The sequence below is a fragment of the Amblyraja radiata genome, chromosome 20, assembly GCF_010909765.2.
Source record: "Amblyraja radiata isolate CabotCenter1 chromosome 20, sAmbRad1.1.pri, whole genome shotgun sequence".
Lineage (NCBI taxonomy): Eukaryota > Metazoa > Chordata > Chondrichthyes > Rajiformes > Rajidae > Amblyraja > Amblyraja radiata.
Window position 1 is genome coordinate 22393818 of NC_045975.1, and position 24873 is coordinate 22418690.

The window sequence follows — 24873 nt, forward strand, 5'->3', positions numbered from 1 at the left end:
GATCAACTAATCAATCAAAAATGGACCCGCACACCAATGGAAGCATTGATGCTTTGAGATCTGAATAATTATTGGAGCAAATTAAACATAATTCACAAGAATGGAATATGATTAAAATGTATTTTTATTACATTTGGTAACATGTTGTATGTATAAGAATTTAATTTAAAAAAAACCTAATCCATATGGGCAGCGTTGATGTTCCTCTAATTCCCTTGTGTTGCCAGATCAATAGGTCTGGTTTCCGTGGGCTATTTTGGATTGCTAGTTTGTATGCTCAGGCCGCTGCTTTGTTGGCCAGCCTTTTGCAGTACGGTTGAAATCCTTGAGTTCTTCGTCGTCGATCGCTTTGCGATGCAGCCCCGACTCGATCAACGTGCTACTGATTCTCTTCAGGGGACCTTTAGCTGCTTCCTTCAACTTTCGAGCATCGAAGCGCGGCCGAAAAAGCAGAAGGGGCAAGCGGCTGCTGAACCACGATGACTGCTGCGTTGCCCTGGGCTTGTCCGAGGCTGGTTCCTGCTCATCCTGCCTGCTTCCCTCCGGCAAATGCTCTTTCACCGCAAACATTTGGAACAGCATTGCATCCCACATCTTATCAGCCCGTGTCCCCTTGGTGTTTTGAGACTCTTGCTTGCCATCTTCTGTCTGGTTTTGACTCTGCTCCTGAGCTCCTGACTCCGGCTCTGGGAATTTCGGGGGCTCGTCTTCCACCACCATATGCTTCTTGAGACGGCTCCAACCACTCATCTTGCTCCTTGGAGCTTTCACTCTATCAACGGTTTTCAGCGGAGCTGCTGCCATCACAACTGACTGACCTTGGTTAGCTGCCTCGGCCACAGAGTTTGATGGCCTGGGTTCAGATTCTATTTTGCTTTTCGCCACGGTGAACATCTCTCTATGATGGACTTCTACATTGACACTCACAGAGTCATCTGTCGGAGCATTCTTTTGCATGGCTGACATATCGGATGCCTTGTCCATGTGACCGCCATGAGGCACCCCATGGGTAAAAGTCTTTTCCCTTGGGATTTCAAAGGTTGGAGTCTTCACTCTTGGAGGTTCATAGGTTGGTGTCTTTGCCCATGGAAGTTCATAGGTTGGAGTCCTTGCCCTCGAAGGGTCGTAGGTTGGAGTTTTCACCCGTGGAGGTTCATTGGTTGGAGTTTTCACCCGTGGAGGTTCAAAGGTTGGCGTCTTTACCCACAGGGCTTCAAAGGTTGGTGTCTTCACCCTCGGAGGGTTGTAGGTCGGAGTCCTCACCCTCGGAAGGTCATAGGTCGGAGTCTTCACCCTCGGAAAGTCATAAGTCGGAGTCTTCACCCTCTGAGGTTCGTAGGTTGGCGTTTTCATCCTCAGAGGTTCATAGGTGGGTGTCTTTACCCTGGGAGGGTCATAGGTTGGAGTCCTTGTTCCCCGATGTTCATAGGTTGGAGTCTTCACCCTGGGAGGGTCGTACGTGGGAGTCTTCACCCTCGGAGGTTCATACGTGGGAGTCTTCACCCTGGGAGGGTTGTAGGTTGCTCTGTTACTCTGGAACACACCCATCATGGCAACGTCAGGGCCATTGGAGAGGTAGGGTTGAGCAAGGTGAGCACCAGGAGCAAGGCCAAGGGGTTGCCCGGTGAAAATGTTTGTGGCGGGAATCTCCGTGCCCGGCTGGGTGTAACAACTTGGGGAAAATCGCGGCGGCATTCCAAGCATGGGTGATTGTCGTGCGCTGCTGCTCGGTTGAACACTTGAAAGAACGAGGGTCTTTACCGGAACCACAGGATGGAGTGGTGGACCAGAGACATGGGTCAGACCTCCACCCGCTACCAGTGAGACACTTGTCTGTGTTTTGGTGAGAATCTCGATTTTGCCCTTGTAAAAGGTCTTGCGAATGGGATACAGGCTTACGCCGTGCGTCTGGGGCTGCAGGTGTTGGGTATTGTCTGAGAGACGGCAAAGGAGATGGGAGGGAGCGCATCCTCCGCTCACTGTGCTCCGGAACGGGACTTCCCTCGCTCACGGGCGACAGGGAAGCCCGGAAGGGTTTGGACAGGTAAGTGTGGGATTTATCTGCCCCATCCTCCGGTGATGAGAAGACTTCTGCACTTTGACGCTTGGCAATCCGCTTCAGGATCTTCTGCAGCCTGGCGTTGGCTTTGTCGGGCTTCGGTGCCGGGGGTGGAGGTGGCGGCACCGTGCGTGGCGACACGCAGTGTTTCATGGTCAGTAACATTTTAATTCCCTGCAACAAAACAAAAGACAATTTTATTTAGCCGCGTAGGTATCACACACCGCCAACTCGGGTTAGATTCCCAGAAGAAGAATCTTGAGCAGGAAGGAGCTGCAGATGCGGGTTTACACCAAGGATATACACACAATGCTGGAGTAACACAGCGGGTCAGGCAGCATCAGTGGAGAATGGGAGAAAAGGAATAGGTGACATTTCTGGTCACAACTCTTCTCAAACTGAGGGTCTTGACCTGAAACATCACCTATTCCTTTTCTCCAGAGATGCTGCCTGACCCGCTGAGTTACTCCAGCGTTTTTTTGTCTATCTCTGGTTTTATTTGATGTGTTTGGATAGCATGCAAAGCAAAGCTTATCACTGTACCTCGGTACACGTGACAACAATAAACCTAAACATACTTGCAATGTGCAAGGCGGTTGACGGTTCCTGAGCCACTCTTTCTGCCTGACGACCGCCTGTAGATTTAGTTGGGCCACACGCAGTGTGTGTAAGGTGAGATGTCAGCAGGCAAGATCATTACTTCTATCCTTGTCCCAGCCTCTCATAATTTACAGGGCTAGTCCTGGGCATTAAGCGGAGTCAGCCATTCCTGGTCCCTCCTCACTTCTCTCCAGAGTTCAACCAACATAAGATAGCTACACACCGCTCCCCAGAATAAGACCAGGCTAATGTGCAAGTCAGCAACAAGTAATGCCATTAACTTTAATAGGTAGAAACTGCAACAGCTTACTGTTTATGGGAAGAGGGAAGTGTTTCCTAATGAGAATTCTTTCCGCATGTTTGTGCGTTACCTTTTGCAGGAGATTGACCCTATTTGGGAGAGAAAATCTCTCTCTCTCACTCTGCTGAAAGAATGATTTTCATGAGGGGGAGAGACAGGTCAAATGCACAGAGTTTAGTTTAGTTTTGAGATACATCCCGGAAACAACTTTTCACTGTACCTCGATGCTTGTGACAATAAGCTAAACTAAGCTAAACTAAACTAAAACCTTGTCTACTGTCTGTTAAGGCAGAGATAGATCGTTTCTTGATTATTATGGGTGTCAGGGTTATGGGGAAAATGGGGTTGAGGGGGATAGATTAGCCATGATTGAATGGCAGAGTAGACTTGATGGGCCGAATAGCCTTATTGTGCTCCTAACACTTATGAATATATGAACACACCAGGGCAATAATTGTTGTTTACTGGAAGCCAGAGTTCTGGAACGCAGTATTTTATGGGGCACAGTATTTTATTTTGTATGTGGAATATCCTGTTTAGAGGTGTTGAGTTTTTGTCTCCTAACGAAAATACTATTTCAGTGCTCATTACAAGCACTCAAAAATAAATGGAACCTAATCATAATGTACAATTTACAATAATATTCCTTTCGTTCTTTCTCAGCTGCTGTTGAAAATTGTGATGAGAATATTGAAGAACTGGAGCCAAGAAATGGACCAAGAGCTTTTGAGCGTATCAATTTTATATATTAATTTGTTTACTTATACACGTGTTATTGTCACTTATATCATCATTGTTATGTCTTTCACCACTGATTCTGCTGTAGCTTACACAGCAAATGTACCTGGAGAATAGAAACCATTCACCGAACTAGACAATCCATATTTTCCATTAAATTCAGCTTTTACAATTAATTCTACTCTCAAGGAAAAATAAAAATATGGACTGTTAAATGCATAACCAACCTTCCCAACTCGTGCTTAATAAATACCAACTTATCATTCCGATATCTCTCAACTGCAAGTGGAGCTGTAGGGAGTGCAGCAGTCTAATAACTCTGGTGACCTGGGTTCAATTGTGACCTCCGCTTCAATCTGTGTAGACTGAGATCGCTCTCCCTGTGGCCAACTGGTCCTCCTTCAATAAATATAGAACATAGAACAGTGCAGCACAGGAACAGGCCCTTCGGCCCACAATGTCTGTACTGAACAAGATGCCAAGACCAACTCTTATCTGCCTGCACATAATCCATATCCCTCCATACTCTGCATATTCATGTGCCTATCCAAAAGTCTCTTAAATCATATCTGCCTCCACCACTACCCTCGGCAGTGAGTTCCAGGTACTCATCACCCTCAGTGTAACAAAAACTTGCCCTGCACATCTCCTTTTAACTTTGTCCCTTTCATCTTAGTTATGCCCTCAAGTGTTTCATGTTTCCATCCTGGGAAACGGGTTCTGACTGTTTACCCTATCAATGTCTCTCATAATTGTTTATACTTCTATCAGGTATCCCTGTAACCTCCAGTATTCCAGGGAATACAATCCAAGTCTGTCCAACCTCTCCCTGTGGGCTAACACCCACTAATCAAGGCACCATTTAAATCAACCACCTCTGCACCTTCTCCAAAGCAATGACTCTGAATGTAGATGGGTGGTTGGAGAATTGCGATGTTACTGGGAATGTGTGAGAGAGAATGGCTTACAAAGATATATGAGGAAATGGGCACAAAGTGCTGGAGTAACTCAGCAGGTCATCTCTGGAGGACATGGATAGGTGATGTTTCGGGTCGTGACCTTCCTTCAGTCAAATGGAATTGATGATTGCTCAGAGTAGGATAGACTCAATGGGCTGAATGGCCTCCTTCCATAAGGAAATATGGATAATAAATAAATCTAAGTGCTGTAAGTCAAAGACACAATGAACTTGTTTTAAGAAACATTTAGTCAGTTACATGGATAGGATAGGTTTTGGGGGGAAAGGGGCCAAAAGCAGGCTGGTGGAACTAGTGTAAATGGGACAGGTTGGTCGGCACAGGCAGGCTAGGCCGAAGAGCCTGTTTCCACGCTGTATGGCTCTCTGACTAAATGCAGGAGCTGCCATCTTGAGTGAAAAAAAAAGTGCTGGAGGAACTCAGCGGGTCAGGCAGCATCTGTGGAGGGAAATGAACAGGTAATGTTTCGGCTCGGAACCCTTCTTGGTGCCTTCCTCCAGCAGTTTATTTTTCACCGCTCTTCGGTGCCGTTTGGGTGACATTGCGAGGACTATCAATGGGAGCAGAGAGTTGTGAACAGGTGTTGATGAAATGAATCAATGTGACTAATAAGGTTCTCTGGGGAAGTGTGAGGTAAGCCTCTTTAGACATGAAGCGTGGACAGAGTACTTCTCGAAAAGGAATTTGAGTCTTGCAGTTCCCACCTTGGAATTCCAGTCGTGGAATTTTAAAGGAATAGCAATATTTAGTGATTCAAGTCATAATATTCTAGGATTTAGGGTGGCACGGTGGCGCAGCGGTAGAGATGCTACCTTACAGCGCCAGAGACCCGCGTTCGATCCTGTCTACGGGTGCTGTCTGTACGAAGTTTATACGTTCTCCCTGTGACTGCGTGGGTTTTCTCCGGGTGCTCCAGTTTCATCCCACATCCCAAAGACATGCAGGTTTATAGATTAATTGGCCCTCTGTAAATTACACCTAGTGTGTAGACCTGAGCTCGCGGGGCTGTCTGTGTGGAGTTTGCACGTTCTCCGTGTGACCACATGGGTTTCATCCAGGGGCTCCGGTCTCCTCCCACATCCCAAAGATGTTGAGCTTAGTAGGTTAATTGGCCGTGTATGGGGAGCGGAAGAGAAAGTGGAACGAGTGTGAACGGGTGGTCTATGGTGGGCAAGGACTTGGTGGGCTGAAGGGTGTATTTCCATGCTATATGTTTCATTCAAAGCTACACGCAATAGCTCCGTTGTCTCCCTGCTCCACATAAGTTTCTGCTCCTATCCATTATTCATCCATCATGAGATATATCATATGAAGGTAACATGCAACACCGATGTATTCAGTAAGAGGAGGAAAGAGGAACCTAGCTTTGATAAACATACATTGGAGGCTTTGCTTTAACACTTAATTGCAATACAGTATTCTCTTTAAATGTGAAATTGAGCTTGTTTTGTATACTACTGTCAAGCACAAAAAGGAAGGTGTCTGTTCAAAAAGGAAATTGGATTTATTGCAGCTATTGACGGTTTTATTAAATGTAATGTTTTGCGTAATAAGATGTTGTCCTGTTTTTCTCATTTACGATGAATCTATCGCACTCTGCACAGAATGGAACTTTATACACAGTCCTTGTACAAATGTTAATTATGTTCCCCACAGTAACAGACAATTAGCGTGCAGGGAGTCAGAGAAATTAATGTTATGGGTCGGTCAGCCTCTAGACTGAAAACGTTCTCAAAAATGTTCAAAAGCAACCAGACTAACAGTGGAGATATAAAGAACTGCAAAGGATGGAATCCTGTATAGAACACGGCACTTCACAGAATCAGAGACCCGGGTTCTGTCTGCATGGAGTTTGCACTTTCTCCCTGTGACCACATCAGTTTCCTCTGGGTGCCCCAGGTTCCTCCCACATCCCAAAGACGTGCGGGTTTTTATGCTAATTGGCCCTCTGTAAATGGCCCTTAGTGTGTAGAGTGGATGAGAAAGTGGGATAAACATGGAACTAGTGTGAACGGGTGATCGATGGTCAGCTTGAACTCGGTGGGCCGAAGGGCCTGTTTCCATGCTGTATCTCTAAAGGGAACTAAACATATCACTAAACTAAACTAAAAGTCATGGCAGACACAAAGAACTGCTGATACTGGTTACAAAAAAACCCCACAAAGTGCCAGAGTAACTTTGAGAAAGTGGTATAACATGAAACTAGTGTGAACAGGTGATGGTTGGTTGGGGTGGACTTGGTGGTCTGAAGGGCCTGTTTCCATGCTGTATCTCTGAACTAAACATGTACTAAACTTCATGAGTCTGAAGAAGGGTCTCGACCAGAAATGTCGCCAATTTCTTCTCTCCATAGTTGCTGCCTCACCTGCTGAGTTACTCCAGTATTTTGTGTCTACCTTCGATTTAACCAGCATCAGCAGTTCTTTCTTAAACATTAGATTAATTGGCCCTCTGTAATATTGCCCCTGGTGTGTAGGGAGTGGATGCTGATCGGAGATAACAAAGAACTGGTGTGAAAGTGTGATCGATGGTCGACATGGACTCGGTGGGCAAAGGAACCTGTTTCTATGCAATATCTTTAAATCAATTCAATCTATGCACAAGTCTAGAATCCCAACTGGAATCAATGCTTGTCTTCGAACAAAGAAACATATTTCCTAATTTACTGATGTAATCTCGTTAAAGATAGGCACCAACATTTGACAGCACATGGGACGAAGGCAGAGGCTAGTTTACGAAGTGGCACTATCTGTCAATCAGTAACCACTGCTGTTGAAAGTCCACACTACTGTTATATGATAGTCCACCAAGTTTCCTCTAGAAACATTGGCAGAAGACAGAGAAATCATATCCAATATGATTTACTTTTTCAATTGACTTAAACATTTGAGGTTGAGGGATCATTGTTACTGGAGATGGTGGGATTTAGCTTTATCCTCAACTCTGTGTAGAATTCAGGTGTCTATAGAACAGTACAGCACAGGAACAGGCCCTTTGGTCCACAATGTCTGTGCCGAACATGATGCCAAGACCAACTGAGTCAGTGGCTACACAGTGGCACAGTGGTAGTTGCTCCCACACAGCGTCAAAGACCCGGGTTCTATCCTGAATAAGGGTGCTATCTGTTCTGAGTTTGTACCTTTTCCCCGTGACCGCACGTGTTTTCTCCTCCCGCACTCCAAAGACGATCAGGTTTGTAGGTTAATTGGCTTCAGTAAAAATTGTAAATTGTCCCTAGTGTGGAGGATAGTGTTTTGGTGTACATGGATCACTGGTCGGTACGGACTCGATGGGCTGAGGGGCCTGTTTCCACGCTGTACCTCTAAACGAAACTAAACTAAACCAACTCTTATCTACCTGCACATACTGTAATTCACATCCCTCCATTCCCTGCATATCCATGTGCCTATCCATAAATCTCTTAAATGCCACTATTGTATCTGCTTCTGCTTAGGCAATGCATTTTAGACACCCACTGTTCTCTGTGCATAAAAAACCTGCCTCGCACATCTCCGTTAAACTTTACCCATCCAGTGCACAACACAGCATAGAAATAGAATTGGATCGAAGCCCGTCTGTTCTTTAGGATTTTGTGCAAGTAGAACAGATATCAATCTAAATAATAAACTGGTAAGTAATGATTCTAACTTTAAGGCACTAATTTGGAAAGAGTGCAGAAGAGATTCACCAGGATGTTACCTGCACTTGCGGACTTGAGTTGTAGGGAGCATTTTGGATAGGCTGGGACTTTTTTCTCTGGCGTGTAGGAGGCTAAGGGGTGACCTTACTGAGGTGTACAAGATCTTGAGGGGAATGGATAAAGAGGCATGGATAATCACAGTCTCTTTCCCAGGGTCAGTGATTCTAAAACTGAAGGGCCAAACATTGAGGGCAATTTGTATGCTGTGTTAATAAAAGGCCATGAATTATATAGGTTAGTTTAGTTTAGTTCTGTTTATTGTCACGTGTACCGAGGTACCGTGAAAAGCTTTTGTTGCGTGCTAACTGGTCAGCAGAAAGACAATACATGATTACAATCAATCCATTTACAGTGTATAGATACATGCAGTTGTGGACTGGGTCTAAAAATATTGGTTGCCAGGAGACAAAGGGGGCCCACTTCATCAGGGGCCCACTTGATATAGGGGGCCCACTTCATCAGGGGCCCACTTGCCATCGGGCAAGCTGACACCCTGGCCAGCCCACCACTGGATACATGATACGGGTAAAACGTTTAGTGCAAGGTAAAGCCAGCAAAGTCCGGTCAAGGATAGTCCGAGAGTCATCAAAGAGGAAGACAGTAGTTCAGCACTGCTCGCTGGTTGTGGTGGGATGGTTCAGTTCAGTTCAGTCATATTTAACAATTGATACTCTATTGACCATTTTATCAGGCTGAAGTTAATTGCAGTAACACAATACTGTGCTTTGCTTTTACCTCTTTGAAAATTAATTGCTGCCATGTTAAGAAATACTTACAAGTTTTCTGCCTTTCCAAAGATAGCCAGGCATATTTTTGCTTACCATTTGATTAGATTATGTATAAATGTTATGGAGATGAACTCCCATTTGCTGCTTCTGAACACATTGGAAGTCTCCATCATTCAGTGGGATGCACGATGCACCAAATCATACCTAAAAGATAAAGATAAAATTAATTTATGGATAATTCTCAGGCAGACCATGAAATTACCTCAAAGATAAAGAATGTTTGCCGCAAGCTTAATAGGGTATTGATTTTAAAAAACTGCAGATGCTGGAAATCTGGAACTAAGTGAAAATTAATCAGCAGGCCAGGCAGCATCTGTGGTGAGGGAAACAGAGATAATGTTACAGGTTGAAGATCCATGAATTGGGAAGTAGAAGATGTACATCGTTGGCATAGAGTTTGACTGACCAATGCAACGAATAAAGTGCTAGTTAACTGCAGAATTGAGTTGGGACATCAAGCTTAATGCTAGAGCTTAAAAAATATTTTAACTTTAGATTTGGATGGCACAGTGGTGCAGTGGCAGAGTTGCTGCCTTACAGCACCAGAGACCCGGGTTCCATCCTGACTATGGATGCCGTCTGTTCGGAGTTAACATGGGCTCCCTGTGACCATGTGGATTTCCTCCGGGTGCTCCGGTTTCTTCCCACATCCCAAATACGTGCGGGTTTGTAGGTTAATTGGCTTCTGAAAATGTCCCCAAGTGTGTAGTAGGATAACGAGTGTGAACAGGTGAGCAGTGGGTGACGTGGACTCGGTGGGCCAATGAGGCCTGTTTCCATGCTGTATCTAAACTAAACATAACAAACAGAACATAAAATTGTGTTGTGAAAGCAATTCTCATTGACAACTTGGCAAATGAGGCAGGTCTGACCTAGAAAAGTGAGTTGTATTGGTCTGCTTCTGAATGCCATTCTGCCAGAAGTTCATCTCAAAGACCAAAGACATCAAAGTTGAAATCTTCCTCCTGTGGGGAAAATCATGCACTATTTCCCCAGATTCATGGACAGTCTTCGACTAAATAGTATGTAAGAAGGAACTGTGTGTAAGGAGGAATAGTGTGTAAGAAGGAACTGCAGATGCTGATTTAAACCGAAGAAAGACACAAAAAGCTGGAGTAACTCAGCGGGACAGATAGCATCTCTGGAGAAAAGGAATTGGTGACGTTTTGGGTCGAGACCCTTCTTCAGAGGTTTCCACCCAAAACGCCACCCGTTCCTTCTCTCCAGAGATGCTGCCTGTCCCGCTGAGTTACGCCAGCTTTTTGTGTCTTTCTTCGATTGAATAGATTCAGCATTTAAGAAGCCTCTGGATTAGCACTTCAGTCACGGACGTTTAGAAGACTGTGAGCAAATGCTGACAGATGAGAATAACACTATGGATGTCACTTTGTTGCAAAGGAATTGATGGGCTGAATGGCCTGTTTCCATGCTATGACCAGACATTTCCTCTAATGATCAAACCCCCTGACACATTTATCCATTTCACTAACTTGTCAATATTGATAGACACAGGGCAGCACTGTGGTGCAGCGGTAGAGTTGTTGCCTTACAGCACCAGAGACCCAGGTTCGATTCTGACCACGGGTGCTGTCTGTACGGAGTTTGTATGTTCTCCCCGTGACCGCGTGGGTTTTCTCAAAATGGCCATTTTACTTTTCCCGTTTCTGAAATGGCCTGTTTCCACGCTGTATCTATAAGGTCTAAAGTCTAAGCATTCCCAAATTATCATTTTAACAAAAAAGGAAAATAAAGACCAGCTATGTTTGGCCCTTGTTGAAATAAATTCCTTCCTTGCCCTGTTGAAAGTTCCTTGAGCTAATTATAGAAGAGGCAAAGTCCCACTGCCATCTGACACTGTCACCTGTTGACAACTTTTCTTGGTACAGGGTTCAAGACTCGACACAAACTCTACTCTTTCTTTTAATCATTCTTTTTTTCTCTGAACAGATAGAAAAGATAAAATAAAATCACCAAGTGCACAATGGTTTCAGAACAGACACCAAATTGTCCACAAACTGATCAACTGCCTTGGAAAGGGAGTATAATTTTTATTTGAACATGCCTCAAATATTTCATTCTTATTAAATGTGGGAATCGTTGTGTCCTTAAATGCCTCCCTTTTTTTTATTAGGTCGGCTTTTAGTTGACCTTAGTTTACTTAGATTATTATTATTGTTGTCACGTGTACCGAGGTAACGTGAAAAGCTTTTTTGTTGCATGCTATCCAGTCAATGAAAAGACTACACATGATTATAATCGAGTCATCCACAGTGTATCAATACGTGATAAAGGGAATAATGTTCAGTGCAAGTGCAAGTCCAGTAAAGTCTAATTAAACATAGTCTGAGGGTCTTCAATGAGGTAGATGGTACTGTAGGTCAGGACCACTTTCTAGTTGGTGATAAGATGGTCCAGTTTTCTGATAACAGCTGGGAAGAAACTGGGAAATGTAAAATATTGCATTGCATTGAATTTGATTGAAAGATGCAGCATGCAAATGGGCCCTTTGGCCCTCCGAGTCCACACCAACCAGCAATTACCCGTTCACGCTAGTTCTATGTTATCAAACTTCCTCATGCATTCCCTACGCACTAGAGGCAATTTACTGAGGCCAATTAATCTACTAGCCTGCCCGTCTTTGGGATGTAGAAATAAACCAGTGCACGCGGAGGAAACTCGCATGGTCACGGGGAGTATGTGCAACTCGACACACACATCGCCCGAGATCAGAATCGCACCAGGATCTCTGAGAATCGCACCATTAGATAGCGGCTCTACCAGCTGTGCCACTGTGCTGCCCCTGGCCCCATCAATCTCCACTCTCTGAACAATGTTTAATTGCTTCAAAGTTTTGAAGGATACGAATCAAACGTGGGCAAATGATTCTACCTTAGATGAGGCACTTTGGTCGGTCTGGATAGGTTGGGCCAAAGGGCCTGTTCCTAATCCGTAGTTCTGAATGATATCAGAATACCTTTACTAAGTCATTATTGGATCTATGAATACTGAATGTTCATTAGGTTATCTTTGAAATCTTTCAGCTTGGGGCTAAAATCAAGTTCAGACTGATGGAATGATATCATTACATTTGTCAATTGTGAGTTAACCTTAGAACATGAAACATCAAATAGGAAAAGACCGCTCAGTCAAATAGATTGTCAGAACAGGAACAGGCCCTTTGGCGGCTAATGTCAGTGCTGAACATGATGCTCACGGTACACATCCCTCCAGTCCCTGTGTTTGCATGAGCCTATCTAAAAGCTTCTTAAATGTCACTATCCTATCTGCCTCCACCACCACCCCTGACATCTATCAACGTATACATTCATTCTACGACAACTTTCATGCAACGAGTCAAGGTGCAAAGAAAATAAATTGCAAAGCTGCACTTTGTACTAGCAAAAGATATGTCTCGTCAAACTCAAGAATATTGATCAAACCAACTCGTTTTTATTCCTTGATCTGATAATTCGTTGATTCCATATATATTAAACAAATATCTATTCCCCTTTAAACTAGCAACTCCATTATTTTTATAACTCTCCATTCATTTATCGCTCAATATTCACTTAATTTAAAGGCATTAATTAATCCAATATTTATAGCTTTACTTGGAGCATTATTCTATTTAGACATTGCTTCCTTCAGACTATTAAGTTTAATGTACTCATTTTTAATTCCTATCAATTAATACAATGTTAATGATCCAAAACTTCCATTCTTATTCAGATTCGGGTGAGATTATCATCATATATACCAGGGTGCAATAAAATACCTAGTTCGCTCATCGTATAACCAATAAAGACAATATTGACATCAATAAATACAACCACAAATGCAAAATAGCAGGATTGTGCAAAGATTGTAGTGTAAACTGAAGTATTGTTTCGAGATACAGTGTGGAAACTGACCCTTCAGCCCACCGAGTCCACACTAACCAGCGATCACCAACACCAGTTTTATCCTACAAAACAAGGGAGATTTTACAGAAGCCAATTAACCTGCAAACCTGCATGTCTTTGGAATGTGGGAGGAAACCAGAGCACCTGGGGAAAATCTACACGATCACAGGGAGAACATACAAGTTCGGTACAAACAGCACCCATCGAACTTGGGTCCCTGGTGCTGTAAGGCAGCAACTCCACAACTGCACTACTGTGCCGGCTAATCTGTCAAGTAGTTCAAAAAAATATTGTGCCTATCTAAAAGCCTCTTAAAGTGCAAGAACGGAATGACAGAATGAGGTAGAGTTAGGAGCAAAGGTATGTGGCAGCATCTCTGGAAACAGGGTTTGAAAGAGGTAAATGGTTCAGAAGTCTGATAACAATGAGGAAGAAGCTTTTCTTAAGTCTGGACATCTAAGCTTTCAAGCTCCTGTATCTTCTTTAGACTTTAGTCTTTAGAGATACAGCGTGAAAACAAGTTCGCTCTGCACTCTGTCCAGCCTTACAATGTGCTTCCTATAGCAGGGTGATCAAACCTAAATACAATATTCTAAACGTAGATTTTTGAGATGTGGTTGTACACTAAATGTCTTCCATTAGATCAGCTTTCCACAAATACCTTATTTACTTTAGACTTTAGAGATCACAACCCTTTGGCCCACCAAGTCCGTGCAGACCAGCGATCCCCGTACACTAGCACTATCATACACACTAGGGACAATTTACAATTTTACCAAAGCCATTTAATATATAACCTACAGACCTGCACATCTTTGGAGTGCTGGAGGAAACTTGAGCACCCGGAGAAAACACATTCAATCACAGGGAAAATGTACAAACTCCATACAGGCAGCCCATGTAGTCAGGATCGAACATGGGTTACTGGCGCTGTAAGGCAATGACTTTATCACTGTGCCACTGTTGCATCCCAGAAGGGTCCCAGAGGTCGAAGAGAAACGAGGGATCGGCCAGGGTGACAGACAGGCATCCTTGACGATACTTCCAGCCTTGCTGATGCAACACACCACGAGGGTGGACTGGATAAGAGGAAGTGATGAGCCTGTGATGGACCTGGCTGTGTTCACACTCTCTGCAAGTCAAGAGCAGAGCATTTACAGTACTAGGCTGAGATGCATCCTGTCAGAATGCTTCCTATAGCGCACTTACATGGATGAAATGATCTGACCAATTCTAACCAACTCAACTCTACTTGTCAGAAAGTCTAGAAGCCAGTTGCAGATGGAGACCATAAGATCAAGGTCTATAAGATGTTTATGTAAGAGTTGATTCGGTATTAAGGCATTGAAGTCTGAGCTGTCATCAATAACAGCATCCTGTCACAGGTGTTTTTATTGTCACGGTGGTCCAGAACTGAATGTAATGTATGAGAGATGGCATCCTCCATAAACCTAGTGTTCCAAGGCAAAACTTAAAGGGGTCTAGATTGTCAGGGATATTGACATGATCTGGTTCAACAACTTGAACGCTCACGAACAAAGGAGATTACAAAAAGTTGTGGACTCTGCCCGGCCCATCAAGGGTACTGACTTCCCCACCATCTATAGGAGGCCCTACCTCAAAAAGACAGCCATATTCATCAAGGACCCACACCACCCTGGCCACACTCTCGTTTCACTCCTGCCATCGGGAAGAAGGTCCAGGAGTCTAAAAACCATGACCTTCAGGTTCAGAAACAGCTTCTTCCCAACAATCATCTGGCTATTGAACACTACAAACACCAACCAAACTCCAAACTAGGAACTGCCTTGTTGCACTGGGGACATCGGCCTTTAATTTTGTTTTGCAGCAATATTGGGTTTTATTCCTTATTGATTGAACTTCAGGAACAGCTTCATCCCTACAATAACCATCTGGCTATTGAATTCTACGAACTCCAATTAAACTCAGAACTAGGAACTTTCTTGGCTGCACTAGAGACTTCGGGCTTCTGTTTTGTTTTTTATTTGTTGAACTTTTCTTATTTATTGAACTTTTTTTGGTCCTTTTTTATTATATTGAGCAATGTGCTAACGGACCTGTTATGATGCTGCAAGTAGGAATTGCATTGTCCCGTTTCAGAACACATGAGAAGTAAACATTCTTGTCTGTTAACATTACCAATCTTTCGAAGCGCGCCATTATGGTAAATATTAGAGCTGTGGTCACTGAGACAGGTTACTTTATTTCTCTTGGGTGCTGTTAGACCTGTGGAGAAAAGGGTTTAGGTTGCAAAGTGGCCACCTTTGGGGTAAGGATCAAAATAGATTCACCCACTTCAACCACTTACTGAAGAGTGATGTGCAGGAAGGAACTGCAGATGCTGGTTTAAACCAAAGATGGACACTAAATGTTGGAGTAACTCAGTGGGTCAGGCAGCACCTCTGGAGAGACGGAATGGGTGACGTCATCCAAACGCCACCCATTCCTACTCTCCGGAGATGCTGCCTGTCCTGTTGAATACTCCAGCATACTGAAGAGTGATCATTGATTACCCAATACTGCCATCTGCAGCTGTCTAGTTTAATTTTGGTTTAGAGATACAACATGGAAACAGGCTTTTCAGCCCACCGAGTACATGCCGACCAAAGATCACTCCGAACACTGGTTCTATCCCTCAATTTTGCCTTCAATTTTGATACAATAACACAATGGTCATGTTCGCTACAATAACACACTGGATGGACTACCATCTCAGAGATCTGGGCTACTGTTCATACATCAAGCTGATAATCTGTCGCTCTGTTATGAAGAGATTTTTATTTTCCAATTCTATCATAATTTAGCATCAAGGAGCAACAGTTGGACTTTACTAGATTTTAACTTGCACTAAACACTATTCTCTTTAACAAGTATCTGTTACTGTGGACAGCTTGATTGGAATCACGTGTGGTCTTTCCGCTGACTGGATAGCACGCAACAAAATGCCTTCAATGTTCCTCGGTACATGTGAAAATAAACTAAACTAAACCTAACTACACCAAAGTCGTGTCAGAAGGAAATCTGCTGCCCTTATCCAATCTAGCTGAAGCAGACGTGCCTAAAATATCCTAAACAGTTTCCATTTACATGTGAATATATGTACAAGATCATGAGAGGAAGAGGTGGGGTAAATGCACAGAGTCTTTTACCCAGAGTAGAGGAATTAAGACACAAAGTGCTGGAGTAACTCAGCAGCTCAGGCAGCATCGCAGGAGAAAAAGGATGGGTGACACTTCGGGTCGAGGCCTTTCTTCAGTTTGAGTTACGCCAACATTTTGTGTCTAAATTTAGTATAAACCAGCATCTGCAAGTCCTTGTTTCTACTACTACTCAGTTAGCCTCAGTGCTCTTGTCTATAAACAAAGGTGGTTGAGATTTCCACTCTGGGAGTTGCCAGGCTACTGTAGCCAAAGGGGTCACAGCTGAACCTCTGCTAAGGAGGTGCCAAAATCACAGCTAATCACAAATGGCAAACCAGGCCTGTCTCCGCACACAGCCGCGGGCGGCTCACTGGATCTCAGCTCTCGGCGACCACCTGGTCTTTGCAACCGCAGTTCCTTGAGCCTCCTCTAGGGATTGGCTTGGTAGATTTCTTGCTGATGAATCAGGTCAATGGTTCAAGCCCTATATAGAGGAATGTAAGATCAGCTGACACCGATGGAGGCATCAACTAAGATGAAACTGGAGCCAGGTTTGACTTGCAGTTGAACGTAAAGAGCAGCAGAAATCTCCAAAGAGTCCTGGCAAATATCCACCCCTCAAAGGCAATTCCAACAGTGACTACACTTTATAGAAATACTTAATTTACCAAAAGGGTCTTTGTGTAAGAAGGAACTCCAGATGCTGATTTACACTGAAGATTACACAAAATGCTTCAGTAACTCAGTGGGTCAGGCAACATCTTTGGAGAAAAGGAATTGGTGATGTTTCAGGTCGAGCCCCTTCTTCAGCATGAGAGTCAGGGAAGTGGAAAACTAGAGGTATGAAATGGTTCACACCGATGACCAAGGAAAGGTAGAGCCCACAATGGTCCATTGTTGGCTTGGAAGAGGTGATAACGATAGGATATATAGATGCAAACAGTGGAACTAGCAGGGTGCATAGGGTGGGGGAAGGAGAGAGCGAGAGAGAGAGAGAGAGAGAGAGAGAGTGAGAGAAGGAATGCAGGGATTATTTCAAATTAGAGAAATTAATATTCTTACTGCAGGGTTGTAAGGTGTCCAAGCGTTCTTTATGAAGTCCAAGGGTCATGAGAAGCACTTTTGATGATCATGTTCTTTCTACTCCCATCTTGGTTTTAATAGAACTTTATAAAGCTCTACATTTGAAATCAAGGCCAATTGAGGTGGCAACAGACTACCTGGGCATGTGTACGCAGAATATTACTCTTTCATTGTGGCTTCAGTTTCTTTAACAAAGAGTGCCAAAGAGGGCATACAGTATGATTGCCTTATTTGGTCACAGCATTGAGTATGTCAGGAAGTCACGATGCAGCTTTATGAATGAATGAATGAATTAATTAATTAATATTTTATTGTCACATGTGACAAGTCACAGTGCAATTCTTTGTTTGCATATCCAAGGTATGCAAATAGTCGCCACATACGATGCTTGCAAAGTTACAAAGTACCTTCGCGCCAGGTCTCCCTTTGTTAGTTAGTTGGATAGTTAGTTAATTGGGTGGACAGCATTTGGAATAATTTGTATAATTATGGTCGCCCCATTACAGGAACGATGTAAGGACTTTGTGATGGGTGTAGAGGAGGTGTAGAGGGTGTAGAGGAGGTGTAGAGGGTATAGAGGAGGTGTAGAGGGTGTAGAGGAGGTGTAGAGGGTGTAGAGGAGGTGTAGAGGAGGTGTAGAGGGTGTAGAGGAGGTGTAGAGGGTGTAGAGGAGGTGTAGAGGGTGTAGAGGAGGTGTAGAGGGTGTAGAGGAGGTTTACCAGTATGATGTAGGAAGGAACAGCAGGTACTGTTTTCTTACACCGACGATAGACACAGAATGCTGGCCAGAATGATGCCTGCATTAGAGGGTATTAGAGGTTGGTCAGACTTGGATTGTTTTCTCTAGAATGCAGATGGTTGCAGGGAGACCAGATAGAAGCATGTACAATTATGAAAGGCATAGATAGAGTAGACAATTGGAACCTATTTCCCCGGATGGAAATATTAAATACTGGAGGGCATGGCTTTAAAGTGATAGGAGCAAAGTTTAAAAGAGATGTGGGGCAAGTTTTTTACATAGATGCTAGTGAGTGCCTGGAACACGCTACCAGGGCTGGTGGTGGAGGCAGATATGATATTTGTGGCATTTTATAGACTTTTGGATAGGCAGGAACTGGGTTATGTGCAGGTAGGTAAAGGTTGGTCATGACATCATGTTTGGCACAGACATTGTGGGCTGAATGGCCTGTTCCTGTACTGTTCTATATTCTATTTTCCAAAATATCTTAATATTTTTCCAGTTTGCTCACTTCCTCTGATACTGATTTCGTATTAGGTTAATCATGGTACAGATGACAGAATCTCAGCCATCTACCCCTCTCTCATGCACCAGGATGTGGAGAGAAGAGGTCCTAATCTATCTCTGTCCACAACATGCGGCACAGTGGCACAGTGGTCGAGCCGCTGCATCACAGCACCAGAGACCTGGGTTCGATCCTGACCTCGGGTGGAGTTTGCATGTTCTCATTGTGACTGTGTTTCTTCTGGGTGCTCCGGTTTCCTCCCACATCCCAAAGTCACGCGGGTCGGTGGGTTAATTGGCCTTCTATAAATTCCTCCTCGTGTGTGTGGGTGAGGGGGTAGAGTCTGTGGGTAGATGATGGGAATGTGAGGAGAATAAAGTATAATATAAATGGGCGGTTGATGGGCCAGTATGAACAAGGTGGGCCAAAGGGCCTATTCTGTCCTATACACCTCTAAATGCTGTAAAATAGATTTACCAGATACAAGGAACCTGGCTGGTATCTTGCACGGAGCACCAAGTGCTGGAGTAAGACACAAAAAGCTGGAGTAACTCAGCGGGACAGGCAGCATCTCTGCAGGGCATGGATAGGTGATGTTTAGGATCGGGACCCTGCCTTCAGATTCTGCGCAGGGGCCTGAACAGATTTAGCAATTCACTATCGCTCAGAACAACATTTTCAATGTTTTCAATGAACAATTTTGCATATTATATAAAATAAATTCCTCTCAAGGCAGGTGGACATTTATGAGGAATCAAGGATCTGCAGTTGCTGGTTTATACTAAAGATGGACACAATATGCTGGAGTAACTCAGCGGGTCAGGCAGCATCTCTGGAGAACATGGATAAGCGACGCTTCGGGTCGGGACCCTTCTTCAGACTGATTGTTGGGAGGGGGGGGGGGGTGAAAGCTGGTAAAGAGAGATGAGGGCAAGCCAAAGCCTGGCAAGCCATACAGGTAAGAGGTGGGGGTGGAGGGGGGTGGGATGGGGTGGGGGGTGTTAGTTTTTAGCTTTAGTTTTAGAGATACAGCATGGAAACAGGCCCTTTGGCCCACCGAGTCCACGCAAACCTTCAATCACCCGTTTAAACAAGTGCTATGTTATCCCACTTTCTCATCCACTCCCTACACAATAGGGGCAATTTACAGAAACTGATTAACCTACAAACCCATACCACTTTAGTAATGTGGGTGGAAACTGGAGCACCTGGAGGAAACCCAGGAAGTCCAAGGGAAAGCGTGCAAACTCCATGCACACAGCACAAGAGGTCAAGATGGAACGGGGGGTGTCTGGTGCTGTGAGGCAGTAGCTCTACCAGCTGCACCACTGTGACACCACAGTAAATGGCAATTAGTCTGAAGAAAGTTTCGACCCAAAACTTCACCTTTCCATATCTTCCAGAGATGCTGCCTGCCCCCACCCCCTGAGTTACACCAGCACTTTGCGATTCTTTTTGTGCACCAACATCTGCAGTTCCTCGTGTCTAGGTTGCCCATCATGTTGACTGCTTTACCTTGAAAGGTTAAACAAGGAACTGTAGGTGTTGGAATCTTGAGCAAAGCACAAAGTGCCGGAGGAACTCAGTAAGTCAGGCAGCATCTGTGAAGGGAATAAACAGACAACGTTTTGGGTCGAGACCCTTCTTGAGTGCGAAGAAAGGTTTGGATCTAAATTGTCGTCTGTCCATTCCCTCCACAAATGCTGCCTGACCCTCAAAGGTCCTCCAAGACTTTGTGCTTTTACCTTGAATGGCGTTGAGCTGCACACATTCTTTGCATTCACCTGCAGGATCTCATCCTTAATGAAATTGAAGATATTCTTGGAGTTTAATTTTCCTGTTCCCTGTTTAATTGTCCACCAGGTTTATTACAGGCTGCAGCTGACAGCTAAACTTCCAACTGGCCCGTGAACTGTGCATTATGTAGCTGTAACGTTCGTCTGCTGCTTCTGTTTTAAGGCATGCAATCTTGCTCTGCTCACTGTAAACTTGGCACCTCATTTCTAAGCTTCTCGCCTGCCTCAGTCTGGCATGCCCTGGAGTGAAATGCTGGCATGTTACTGATTTATGCCACTTGGATATTCCAAGACATGGTTGACATTGAGTGTCCTCCCCCTTCCATTGACTCTATTTACACCTCACATTGCCTTGGCAAGGCCACCTGCATAATCGAGGACAAATCTCACCCCTGTCACACCTTCGTCTCCCTTCTCCCATCAGGCAAGAGGTTTAGAAGAGAGAAAACGTACACCTGTAGCTTCGGGACCAATTTCTCCTCAGCTGTTATCGGGCAATTGAATCATCCTACCAACAACTAGAGAGTGGTCCTAGGCTACTGGCAACACAGTGGCGCAGCGGTAGAGTTACTGCGTTAAAGTGCCAGAGACCCAGGTTCGATCCTGAATACGAGTGCTATCTGGACGGAGTTTGTTTGTTCTCCCTGTGACAATGATGGTTTTCACCAGGTGCTCCGGTTACCTCCTACACTCCAAAGACATGCAGGTTTGTAGCTTAATTGGCTGTGGTAAAATTGTAAATTGTCCCTAGTGTGTAGGATACTGCTGGTGTGCAGGGACCGCTGGTTGGCATGAATTCAGTGTGCCAAAGGGCCTCTGTCTGCATTGTATCTCTAAAGTAAAGTCCAAAGTAAAGATGCCGCCTGACCTGCTGAGTTCCTCCAGCACTTTGTGTTCTACTCAAGATTCCAGCATATGCAGTGCCTATGTATGGCATAAATACACGTTAGTACGCTTCTTATGGTGAATCACACAGGACACCATATTGATGATGGGATCAGAACACCTATGGTCAACGTCACCAGATCTACGCAAACTGTAATGTTAATCAATTGTCAGGATGATGCAATGCTTAGAACACAGCTTAGAACATAGAACATAGAATAGTGCAGAGGAGGAACAGGCCCTTCAGCCCAAAATATCCGTGCCTAACATGATGCCAAGCTAAACTAATCTCATCTGCCTGCACATGATCCATATTCCACCATTCCCTGCCCATCCAAGTGCCATTCTAAAAGGCTCTTACACATCCTTAATAAATGCCTTCACCACCACCCCAGGCACCCACCACCCTCTGTAAAAAACTTGCCCCGCATATCTCCATTACACTTTGCCCCTTCACCTTAAAGCTATGCCCTTTAGTCTTTGACATTTCCATCCTTGAATGAACATTCTGACTGTCCAACCTATCAATGACTCTAATAATTTTATGTACCCCCAGCCTCCGAAGCTCCAGAGAAAACGATCCAAGTTTATTGAATTGGTTAGCATAGTTACTTAGTTGCTGGGTGTTTGTTGCTATGGGTCAGCAGATCATTTTGCAGGATCCATTGTTTCAACTGGTTGAAATTTGGGGCGTTACGGTGGCACAGCGGTAGAGTTGCTACATTACAGTTCCAGGGGCCTGGGTTCGATCCTGACTACGGGTGCTGTCTGTACGGAGTTTGTACGTTCACCCTGTGGGTTTACTCCGGATGCTCCGGTTTCCTTCCACAGTCCAATGACGTGCAGGTTTGTAGGTTAATCGGCTTCTGTAAATGGTAAATTTTCCTTTGTGTGTAGGATAGTGTTAGTGCACATGATGACTGCTGGTCAGCATGGACTCGGTGGGCCTTTTTCCACACTGTATCTCGAAAGTCTCACGTTTAAAGTCTTAATCTCAAAGAACTACCAGAATTGTTGTGGCGAGTTCCGAAGAACTTTGTCCTGCTTTCAAGGCATTTGCATAAGATAATTGTTCCTGTGCATGGCTGGTAGACACTTCCCTGGAAGAAACTGTGATTAGGGGAACTGCAAATTCTGGAATCTTGAGCAAAAATCAAAGCACTTTTGGTACTCAATGGGCCAGACTTTACCCATTCCCTCCACAGATGATGCCTGTTTTTCTGAGTTCCTCAAGCACATTGCTTCACGATATTGTCCCTTGAATTTACGAGGATGTTGCCAGAACTTGAGGGCCTGAGCTATCGGGAGCAGTTGAACAGGCTAGGACTTTATTTTATGGAGTGCAGGAGGATGAGGGGTGATCGTATAGAGCTGTATCAGTTCATGAGAGATAATAGATAGGGTGAATGCGCAGAGTATTTTACACAAAGTAGGGGAAACAGGAACCAGAGGGCAGGTTTAAGATGAGAGTAGAAAAGTTTAATATGACATGAGAGACAACTTTTACACACAGAGGATAATGGGTACATGGAACAAACTGCCTGAAGAGTAAGGGTGTCAGGGGTTTTGGAGAGAAGACAGAAAATGGAGTTGGGAGGGAATGATAGATCAGCCTTGATTGAATGACAAAGTGGACTTGATGGGCTGAATGGCCTAATTTTGCTCCTATAACTTATGAACTTATGAAGAGGTGGTTGAGGCAGGTACTATAACAACATTTAAAATACATTTTGACAGGTACATGAATAGGAAAGGTTGAGAGGGATATGGACCAAACATGGGCACGTGCGAATACTGTAGATGAGGCATCTTGGTCGGCATCTTGGTCGGCATGGGCCAAGTTGGACCAAATGACCTGTTTCCATGCTGTATGACTCTATGACTGTCTATGCAACCATTCAACAGCACAGTGGAATGGTCCTATTTGATAGTGGGTCCAGATGATCCCCACTGCAACTTTTCATGGACTATGCAATTTAGCTCTCCAAAACCCCAAAGTTTCTGTGCCCAGGTACTCAATGGGCCAGGCTTCTACAGCCAATTGATACCCTTTTGTCAACACAGGCCTGACTGACACACTCATCAATGTTAGGCACAATAACCAGTTCAAACATCAAACTCCATGACCCCACTGGGACTAACGTTTGCTTATAAAGAGAATGCTTCATTGCCACAATGCAGGCAGTTTAAGACTGCTTATAGGAACTTACAACGCAGGAGTATCAATATTGATGTCTCTAACTTCAAACAACCCTTGCATTCCCTCTCTCTCTGTTCCTCCCCTACCCTAGTCATTGTACTAGTTTCACTGTCTGCATAATTCATTATTACCTTCCTCACAGCCAACAATAGACCATTGCAGACTCCACCTTTTCTTGATCATCATTGCTCTTTGCATATATTTCATTCATTTTTTCTATGTACCATCTGTATCTCTTGTTTTCCTCTCCCCTGACTCTCAGTGTGAAGAAATGTCTCCACCCGAAATGTCACCTAATCCATTTCTCCAGAGATACTGCCTGACCCACTGAGTTACTCCAGCTTTTTTGGTCTATCTTTGGCATAAACCAGCATCTGCAGTTCCTTCCTACATATTGTGAATGTGCACAGTTGATGGGCAAGAAGGAGTCTATAAATATCGTTAAGACTGGCTGGATCTTGAATTCCACAGGGAATTGTACTCCATTTCAGTCTCAGCAGTTCAATATTTCTCATATGCAAGGGTGCATGTTGAAAAGTTAAACTAGGTAAGATGTGTGCACAAATTCAGGGAAACATGACAAAATATTATCTTAGACACTTGATTTATGGTGCAATGAAAATGATACAAAACTGTGCACTGACATTACAAAATGAATACTTGCCTCTTGTTAAAACACTGCAATTATTATTTTTAATAATAATTGTTTAATATTTCACAAGGCTTGTGGTTTATTACTATCAAGTGTACAAAGGTACTTGAAAAACATTGTCTTGCATGCCATCCAAACCAATGAGATAATACTGCACATAAATAATCAATCATCAAAAAGTATGAAAGCATAAAATCTTAAATATTGAAAATTATATCACTGTGGCACTTTCAAACCAAATACAAATTTCCAATGTACAACAGATTTGATTTGGTCACTTGTCAGTTAGTCTTATTTAAATCAGTTGGATTTTAATACCATTGTGTTAACATGCCTGCTGTCCCTTTGGCTAACCTAATGCAAGCCTAATTAATTTTACTTAATGAATTGCATAACACCGCCACGCGAAAACTCCCCAGGGTATTATCTTTCTCCCCTCCCAATTCTTCTCTTTTTCTTTTTTTGTTTTGCTTGGCTAACGAGGCTGAAATAAACGTCAATTACCTGCAGCGTTTGAGACAGGGTATGTTTAAGGTGTCTACTGCAAATCCAGGTTAGTTCGCTCTGTGAGATTTGAAGCTCAGATCTTGCGCCTGTGGATTTCAGAGACCATCTTCCCTACAAACTGTACCCTCCCGCAACTGAATGGGACGTTAACCTATGCTGGAAAAAAAATCCCTGTGATGTTTAGTACTTGGGGATTTGCTAGAGCTCCGTTACTCTATACAGGGATGGTATGCCGTCTCCCTGGTCTAGGGAGGGTTGCTCTTTACCTCCATTAGTTTTG

At 44.0% G+C, this 24873-nt stretch overlaps 2 protein-coding genes across 5 annotated transcripts in view; one reads left to right on the forward strand and one right to left on the reverse strand.

Moving 5' to 3' along the window:
• LOC116984701 (non-muscle caldesmon-like) overlaps positions 1-6228 on the forward strand; it is a 168339-nt gene extending 162111 nt beyond the window's left edge. For all 4 annotated transcript variants that reach the window (XM_033039017.1, XM_033039016.1, XM_033039014.1 and 1 more), the window contains one exon: positions 3624-6228. The gene's annotated coding sequence lies outside the window, so the exon portion shown is untranslated. The remainder of the gene's footprint in view (positions 1-3623) is intronic.
• On the reverse strand, positions 107-24869 carry LOC116984703 (proline-rich protein 33-like). The gene is made up of 3 exons (XM_033039018.1): positions 24591-24869; positions 9197-9307; positions 107-2233 (listed from the first exon to the last, which is right to left on the reverse strand). The coding sequence occupies exon 3, from the start codon at positions 1702-1704 to the stop codon at positions 265-267; it is 1440 nt and encodes a 479-aa protein (XP_032894909.1). The 5' UTR covers positions 1705-2233; positions 9197-9307; positions 24591-24869; the 3' UTR covers positions 107-264.
• Positions 24870-24873: the final 4 nt, after the last annotated feature.

Bases quoted from the DNA above. Each gene is read 5' to 3' on its own strand.
- LOC116984703 (XM_033039018.1), bottom strand. From the start codon at position 1,704: ATGCTTGGAATGCCGCCGCGATTTTCCCCAAGTTGTTACACCCAGCCG.